The sequence below is a fragment of the Sesamum indicum genome, linkage group LG1 (genome assembly GCF_000512975.1).
Source record: "Sesamum indicum cultivar Zhongzhi No. 13 linkage group LG1, S_indicum_v1.0, whole genome shotgun sequence".
Lineage (NCBI taxonomy): Eukaryota > Viridiplantae > Streptophyta > Magnoliopsida > Lamiales > Pedaliaceae > Sesamum > Sesamum indicum.
In genome coordinates, this window is record NC_026145.1 from 10,251,126 (window position 1) to 10,260,693 (window position 9,568).

General features: G+C 35.3%; 2 protein-coding genes across 2 annotated transcripts; both read right to left on the reverse strand.

The window, feature by feature from the left end:
- On the reverse strand, window positions 2,046-3,048 carry LOC105162178 (allene oxide cyclase, chloroplastic; the record flags this gene model as incomplete). Its single annotated transcript, XM_011080147.2, is given in 2 exon segments — window positions 2,046-2,519; window positions 2,688-3,048. Coding segments are annotated over 2 exon segments (724 nt in total), but the record flags the coding sequence as incomplete, so codon positions are not given.
- LOC105161286 (AP2/ERF and B3 domain-containing transcription factor RAV1-like) lies at window positions 5,995-7,514 on the reverse strand. Its single transcript, XM_011078932.2, has one exon. It carries the CDS (start codon window positions 7,405-7,407, stop codon window positions 6,343-6,345), a length of 1,065 nt encoding a protein of 354 aa, XP_011077234.1. The 5' UTR covers window positions 7,408-7,514; the 3' UTR covers window positions 5,995-6,342.

The following is a 9,568-nucleotide window of genomic DNA, read 5'->3' on the forward strand; positions in this document are numbered from 1 at the left end:
CTTTATCTGAGCTTCGACTAGAACTACTAACACTTTGATGGAGCCCCTTTGTCAGTGGGTAACAATGGACCACTGGAAGTTTCTGTTTTTGGGGTTTCACCCAAAGGATTACCTTTTTTAACCTTTTCAGACCAACAACAAACACATACTACATAACATGTTTCAGAACCAGGCCACTGTGCTTCCCTTCTTTATTAACCCACCCTAATACCAACAACATATACATTGTGCATGTCTTCTTACACCATAACTTGACAGTGTCACCATCCTGTCAAGCCCCTTTTTGGCTGCCCTTTTTCCCCCTCCCTTTGTCTTTTCGTTTTGTTCTCATCCCTAAGTTTTTTTCCTCTGTCTCTTTATTTATGTGCCGCTTTTGTATTTATGTATGTGCAAATTGCAATCGATTGATTTGGGCATGCATGCATGCATGCGTCAATCTTTTTCCCATTTCTTCCCTTTTTCTTTGTGTGATTCACATCCACCTCATCAATTCATGCATGTTATCACTCACATCTAATTGCAATATGTGTGTATGTAATATCTTTTTTAATTTCCCAGATCTCTTGATTTGTGATTCAAAATAGAGCGGAGATATCTTCATTTCTCTGCCTTTATCAGAAACCTTAAATAGCCAAATTATGTTGATAGATTCAAAAATGGGGTTGCGTAGAGCTTTTGAGTCATTAAGTTGCTACGTCCTTAATTATAGAAAAAAAATCTCTGTAGGGATTCACATTTGACTTTTTTTTTCTTTTTTTTTCAAGTGATGAAAAGGGAATGATGGGTTTCAAAATTATGGTATTTGTGCATATTAATTATTATTCTACGGGTTTCAAAATTATTGTTGTTTCTCTTTGTCCTTCAAACTTTTGTTTTAATGTGATTAGAACAACTTATAATATTTGAGTTTCAGCTGCAGGTAGATATATCTTTTTTCTTATTTTACGTTGATTTAAGTGTGATGTAATTTAGAGGGTTTTGGAATAAAATTTATAATAATTAAAGAACACATATTGATTAAGTTATATATTTTATAAATTAATTTGTTTTAGGAAATGGTAAGATATTAAATTTTATTTTAGGATAAGTGTTAGTTCTTGATCAGACTAATGATTAATCTTGTACAAGTCATAATTAAGGATGAAATTTTTATGTATTTTGAAGAGTTAATTAGAAGGCGGCAATTAATTAATCAATATACGTACGTTTCAGCTATACAATGTGTATTAATTGTTAATTGAAACAAATTAACTTAATTTTCTTCACAATCTATTGAAGTCTTGATTAGAACGTGATCAAGTAATCTAGATTTGTGTGAGGAGCCATTGCTGGATGAATGTAAATACCCCCTTAATTCCCATGATTTTACTTGAGTTCTCTTCATTTTAGTACTTTATACTCTACATCGATCTCAGCTTTGTCTTGGCCTAGAAATTGCCACTACTCCCATGGAAACTTGTGAATGTGGACAAATTAATACAACATCTAAAACATATGTATGTAGGCGAAGAGAAGTAGCTGTCTGACCTGAATCGTAGTAGTACCTGATGAGCTTATAAGCAAAATAAATACATTTTCATGGTCCCCTTCTCTCTCAGGGCGTGACTTCTTGTCAATTTTGCGACAGACGAACTTCAACAAAAATATATCAAAACGAAATTAGAGTATATATATATATGACTACAGAACTGTAGTTGATGAACATGCATAACATCAAGAATCTGTACGTCCGTTGAGTCTGTCTTGTCTATACGGTCAAGCCCGTACGATTTGTATATTATAGCTTAGTGTGCAACACTACGTAATCATTCATTCAAGATTACCTCATATACGTCAAATCTTTGGATGTTGGCAATCGAATAATATCTTCACTTTTAATTAGGTTTGTTGAAATTATTAAAATTCTTGCAAAAATATAGTATCCCAAATGCAGCAGGTAGACTCCCTCAAGAGTTTTCAAAGTGCTGAATACAAAATGAAACATATGGATCTTGTGTGTAACTAGTGAGACTACAATATCGATCAAGTAGCTCCAGCGCCCCAGCCAGCCGCTGAGGGCTCGACCGCCGGAGTGGGGGCCACCGGCTTAACCACAAGCTCGGCCGGCAAATCCTTGATCCCCTTCAAATAAAACGTGTAGAAGAGCTTAAACGGAAATACAATCTGCTGCAGTTTAACTTGTCCATAGACACCCTCAAACACACCTGAGCCGCCTGTCACGGCCAGGTACGTGTCCTCGTATGTCAGATACGCGCCCTGCACAGTTACATGGCCGTAATCTCCAAAATAGAAACTGTACACGGCCTCATATCTGTCTCCCTTCTCCGGGAAGTTTTGGATTAACATACACAAACCCGCCGTTATTCCTAGTCGTTTTTGCAGGTCGCCGGAGTAGAGCTTGTTGGAGAAGGGCACCAGGTCTCCCAGGAATTTCCCCTCTTTCTGGCTTAGTTTAAGGTATGCGGGGCTGCCACGGTCTCGCTCGTTCATCTCGTACACGTATAGTTCTTGAACCTTAGCTGAAAGATTATAAATGCTAATCTTAATTATATATATATACATATATTGGTAGAATATCATCAGACAAAATTAATTGATTTATACAAAATACAATAGAATTTGCATCTCTAAACTGGGATTTTTTAGCATGGAGAAAATAATGTAAAAAACTTGGAAATTTTACTTACTTGGTCTTGAAGACTGATCATCTGATCTTGGTTTTCTCCAGAAAAATGCTTGTGTGCTGAGACCTCTGGAGAATCTTGAGGTGTTGGAATTTTTGGGATAATTAGTAGTGGAAATCTTGAAATCTTTTGTCAAGAGAGAAGCCGAAAAATCAAGAGCCAGCACTCCCTTTCCCTTTGATTGGAAAGCAGAAGCTGCTACGCTACTCTTGTAAGTAATTGCTTTCACTTTCAGGGTGTTGGTACAAGCCATTAATGCGGACTAGAAGAGAAGGTGCGTGCTTACGGGAGTTGTACTTGGGGGTGAATGATGCGACTATGCATATATACACAAAGATGTGTTGGAATTTATGTAAATGATGTAGAGTTGGTGAATAAATTGATTGGAGAAATTTGATAAGAAATCCATTAGAGAAGAAGGGCAGGGATGCACGTGGTTGTACCATGTGGAAACTCACACGAGCATCGGTCGGTGGGAATAGTCAACGTTGGCGGTCGGTATGTCTGATTTAATTATGAAATAATCTAATGGCTAATTAGTCTCACATGTTTCTTTTGTTGTGTCCAAATAATTCTTTTCCCTTTAAAACATTTTGAACTTAATTGGAGAATCACAATAAATTCTTGATTAGCATACAATTTTCATGTCCTTATAAATGAATGCAAGTGAGCTCCAATGATAAAATTAAATTCATCTATAAAACTACTAATTTGACATAATTACTTTTACAAATGTGCCTTCTTTTTTGTTACTTAGAAAGAGGACAATAATTATAGCAATCTTATCACTAATTTATGCTATTTCGTATTTGAACTTTCATGTTCAACTCAAATAATATCTGAACAATTCATACAAGCATTAATTATTTGATCTTATTTGTATATTATCACCAAAAACAAAAATGAGTAGAGGACAATATTCCTTAACCAGATAGAAGTATACACAGCTGATAAATGAGAAATAATTTGTACAATAGAGAAATAGTATTTTTTGTTTCATATTTTAAGGTCAGTATACTTTTCATCTGTCCTTAAACTCTCTTTTCCTCAAAATCTAATGAAGTGATCAAATTAACTAAAGTGATAGTTTCTACAATTTATGAAATTATTAATAAAAATCATGTTTAACTACTGTAATAAAAAAATATATTGATTCTAAAATACAAAGCAAAAGGAATATAATTTTCCCATCACACAAGAAATTCAAAGTTACAATAGAGAATGTTACATATAATCACTTGAATTAGAAGTGCTCAACTACTGAATGTAAGAGACAAAACTTACCAAACCATCAGCTACAACACTTGGCTATATAATATATATATAAATGTTGAGTGTTCTGCAGGAGTAGGTTCAAATTAATAGGCCTCATCATTTATTATCAACCCACAATAAAATAATAGAGATGACAGAAGAAATTAAGAAAATAAGTGTCGTCATCTGGATATATATGTCCGGATTCAAATAATTCATACGACATATTTGGATCAAGATTCTAGCTAGCCCATATCAGATCCATAAACAAAACTGCAGTCGTGTCTGCAGATGTGATGGAAATAATAAATTAATTACGGTGACAGCATGATGCAATCCGTATTTTACAGGGAGATGATCAATAGATGAAGACAAAATTAAGACAGACGACACAGAAAAAATGAGGACCTAAATGCAATGCAAGAACCTAACCATGTCTTGATGTGCTGCTGAGTGAGCATACTCAAATTTGGGCAGGACAGAAAGGCAAGGCAATAATATAGTAAATCCGTGCAGAGCTAGTGAGATGTCTGAATTTCTTTCATAGCTTTGCACTGATATGATGTGAAGGAGAATATCTTGTTGTCTTCTCGACTTCTCTTGCTAAGTAGCTCTATACAAAATATTTATAGTGAGATGATCAACGTTTTGAAAATGAAAAAATTCTTAAGCAAATCAGTTTGAGGATCAACATTTTAGGATTCAGGCTTATTTGGATGCCCTTCAAAGATTTGGTCAAAATAAAACCTCATTTTTTGAGTAACAAATATATATAAAATCGTAAATGGATGGATTCTTGTCATCATTTCTAGTTTTTAGGTTTGAAAAGGGCAAATCAATCTTCTTGATAAATACATTTTATCAATGACAATGTAATTTCTTTATTTTCTTTTCTTTTTGTTTGTGCCGTGGGAAAGATGGGTTATGATTTGGAATAATTATATCGATATTCCCTAATATTTGGTATATAAACTCCCTATGATTTGTTTTCATATATTTTTGTTCAACAAATAGATTTTTTTATTAGTTAAAATTTACGAAATTTGCTGATATTAGTAAAAAAAAAAAACAGTAAAAACTATATTTATCTCTGATTGATCTACCTAACCTATTGCAGGTCAAATATTTTTTAGAAACAAAACTACCCTTATAAGAAAAATGAAATACCTCCTTACATGCACTAATATGTGTAAATATGTATAAGGATAATTTGATCATAAATAAAATTATTTATATTTTTGCATTAATATTAATTGCATAACTGGGACCTGAGTGTTGGACTTGCCTAAACCAAATTATTTGTTCACGCCCTGGCCAAGAAAATTGAAGTCCGTTCCAAATATTGGAGTGGGCCAACCCTTTGATCCTATTCGAAAGCCCAAATCTAAAACCAAGTTGAGGCTACTCTTCTTAGATTTAACCGTGCAAACTACGGCTCTATCGATACAACACAAAAGTCCATTGTAATGTGGGGTTATGATTATTTGTCCGGACTTGAATAACAACTCGGATGCTCAAAAAACAAGTTGTCATACAATTCTTGGTCACATATGAACAAGTTGCAAGAATATGATTCTATTATTCTCCTCATGCCCAAAACCCACCACTATTCCATGCCAATTGCCTATGTATTTTTTTTGGAAATTTTTTAATTTAAGTCCAGTTTGATACAACATGAATTAATTATATAGCAGGTACATTTATAGCATAATTAATTTATGATTGAGATAATAATTTTTCATATTTCTTCAATCTTACTACTAATTATTTTTAGGAAAAAAGAATTGCATATGCTTGGTGTGTCTTTGCCTTTGATGCCTCCCCAAATCTTGAATGTTTATATAAATATATTTCGAAATCCATTATAATTATATGTGATTCTTTTACGTATAAAGTATTCTCTTAGATATATATAGTTTGAGTATATAAATAAAATAAAATGATAATTTGAAACTATATACTATATATATATATATATATATAAATATATGTGAGAAATGGGATAAGGTGGTGATAGCACGCCAACCACTAGATATTTTTGGAAAGCAAAACAATGTGCAAAAAGCATTGGCTGCTTGAAAAGAAAACCTGACCAATACCAAGTCATACAATAATAATAGCAGCAGCTGATAACTCTGTCTCAACGGTTGAAATTCTTGAAACAAACAAAATTAATATTTTTTGGTATTTCAATATTTCTTTCTCCACCTAAGTTCTTCAGCTACCCTTCTTCTGTTTTTTGTCTGATCACTGTACTGTACAATTGCAAACCCTTTTTCCCATCTTGATTCCAACAACGCCATCCCATTCCCCAACATAAAACATCATCTACAGTACTCACTACCACTTCAAATCAACAACAAGAACCGATTACAACTAAAAAGAAAAAGGTTAAAATTAAATGTTACAAGGCGTCAATTACTCTTTGTTTCTTGCTGCACTCCAATCCCAAGATCTCCATTTCTCTAAGCCTTTTCCCGCTGCAACTATCAATGGCGGCGGCGTCGCCACCGTTTCTTGGCGCTTCAAATATGTTTACTCCAAATAGCCTAACCATCTGAACGGGCTGAACAAGGCCTGACAGCCCGATTGCTGCGGCATTGGATCCATTGTTCCTTGGTTTCCAATCAATGTAAAGCTGCTTGTCCGGGATGGTTGATCGCTGGAAACTCACAATGTCGCCGGCCCGCAAATTCTTCTCCTTCACAAACCGGCTCCACCCTTTTGTCAGGACGTAGCTCTGGCTGCTGTTCCAGTATGAATAACGAAATCTCCATACTTTGCCCCCTTTGTCTTCCAAGTTCAATAGAACTCCTTTCGAATTGTTTCCGTTCTGCAAAGGGAAGTGCTTTTCTGCATGTTGTTTGGGGATCACAAGCCTGTTAAGCTTGCCCACATCGCTAGGCGTCACCGCCTTTTCGAAGAGCTGTTCTCGGGCTTTCAACGCCCTGTCGCCGCCGCCGCTGGATAGGCTGAAGAGGCCGTCTTTCGCCATCTTGTTCCCGGCGTAGTTTCTCCTGCTTTGCTCCAGCTCATCATTGTACGTGTGTTTCCTGAGCATGTCAACAATCTCGGCTTTCGAATGGGAGCTCAAGAAAGCGGCTTCGATCTCGTCTTCCTTCTCCGCCAATGGCTTGAAGTTAGTGACGGCGTCCCGGCCCCGGAACCGCTGCGCGGCAGTGTCGTAAGCTCTGGCGGCTTCTTCTTCCTCATTGAAAGTGCCCAACCAGACCCTTTGGTGCTTCTCGTAGATTTGTGCACCCCACCTGCCATTAGGCTGAGGGACTACGCCTTTGAATCTCGATGAGGGCAGCTTTCTAGACTCCGCTTCGACTCCGTTTTCCGCGTCGATGATCACGCTGGTGCCGCTGCCCATGCGGCAGAGACTGATCTCCGGCGGCTTGATGGGCGAGGGCGTGGTTGATAAGGAGTCACTGGTTGTGCTTTCATCTGCGCTGCTTGCATCCATTCTGGTGTGAAGAGAAAATGATAGTATGGTATTGTTGGAGGATAGGTACAGATGGGACAGAATGAGAAGTTTGAATTATGAGATGAGGTGTGGAGACAAGGGGTGAGTATATATAAGATCTGCCCCAAGTTTTGTGTGGAAAATATTATAATGAAAATACAACTCCATAAAGTAGTTGCATATGGTACAAATCTTGATAGAAGAAATGGAGATGTGGGTGAGGTGGGTCAACCCTTTGAGACGGTAAGGAACTAGGAAGATTCATGAGATGGTGGGGAGTTGGGGGTCCTAAACTCTAATCAACTTTCTCCACATACACAAGTTTTGAATATATCTTTTCAAACTTGTGGGACGAAGCGACTTGGGATATTGAATACCACCACCCTCTTAGAATCTAATAATTACTGCCGGTACAGGACATATGAAGGACATTCTAATTTTAATTTAATTTAAATTAATTATATGATGAGTGAATATATTTATCGTATAATGAATCTATAATTTAAAATAAGTGATTAATTACGTAACAAATATATTAAATTTATTTTATAATTAATTTGAATAAGAATTTTATTATTAAAAATTTATACAATCATAGGTAGAAAATAATATAGAGATAAAGGTGGGGTATTTTAAAATTCCACATTTGCCACACTAGATTGATGTTGTAAATTGTTAAAGTATAAGGATATTTTAAAATTTTCATATGTGACAAGCCAAATTAAGTTACTTTAGGGGACTTAGGCTTAATATAATAACATAGATAAATAAATTAAATGTGCTGTACTCACCTGTGAAATGACGTATTGTTAAAAAAAAAAGTTAGATAGTAAGTGACAACATTATATTTGTGTGCAATCAATTATTTTTTTAAAATTATATTATATAATTAATTTGAATTTGAGGTAAACAAATATGTTATGTATGTATAGTAAAAAGGGTATGTGTAGGTGTCAGTGTGTGTTGTGGGGGTGGTATGTGAGGTGGGGTAAAAGATAAGGAGAACAAGTTGATGGGATTCACATGACTGTGGACCTTGTTTTAGTAAGTTCATCCCCCCTGAGCTTTCCTGAACCTCAGCATGGTCTCCCCCTGTACACACACTATACACACACCTTCGTATAAATACATTTGCACCATATAAACTAAAAGTTGTTTCAAAATACACTGTTCTGACAAACTAATTCATCACCCAACTAAAAAAATATACATATGAATTAATCACATATTTTTTTGATTGGTAAAGTTGATGCGGCCATGAGTTCGAGTTCGACAAATGTGTTTGTATGTCTACTTTCACAGCAGCTTTTTGTTTCTTTCTCTCATTTGAATGCATTCGTTGATTTACATCGCTGATGTATTAATTCAATTTGTGAATTTGATTTTATTGAATAATATAATAATTGCATATTAAAGAAAAAGAACCGTATTAATAGAGCATTCAGGAGTGTGCGTGTGGGGAAGTTTATGTGGAGTGCAATTGGTGTAATAAAAGCAGACAACAAATAATAAAGCATAGAAGTATCAACATCAGATAAGATAAAAAAGGAAGAAAAATTGAGACAAGGGGAGGGGGGTAACAATCTTCTCCACTGGGATGGGATGGGATGGGATGGGGATGCATGGGCCACTGTTAATGAAGTGTGGATAGACTTTAAGACAAAAACCCTCATCCAACAACAATTTCCCCTCATGCAACAACCTCACTCCCATGATTTCATTCCTCCTCTTTTGTTTTATTAGTTAAGTTCATTTTTCAATCATTTTTGGACACTAATACACATTATTGTACTCCACATATATTTTCCAAACCAGACTATATCTTGTACTGAAATTCATATATTTATACGTATATATGTATAAAACAATTTTTAGTAACAGTAGGTGAGCTCTGAAAATCATAGTTATAGTTAACACACATGATATATATATACATGCATAATTATTTTTATTTTTTAATTTTTTCAGGGTAAAACTGTTAAATTGTAGCAGGATGGTTTTGTTGTCCAGCATCTAGTTTCATGATTGAAAATCTCACTAACTGTGGGCTGCTACAACAAAACCTTAGTTCCAATGTCAATAATGGTGAGTAACATGAAAAGGAGAAACATACAAATATAATGAACTAAATGTGTACGGATGCTAGTCCTCCTTATCTCAA

Excerpts from the sequence above, each read along its gene's own strand:
- LOC105161286 (XM_011078932.2), bottom strand. The coding sequence starts at position 7,407 with ATGGATGCAAGCAGCGCAGATGAAAGCACAACCAGTGACTCCTTATCA.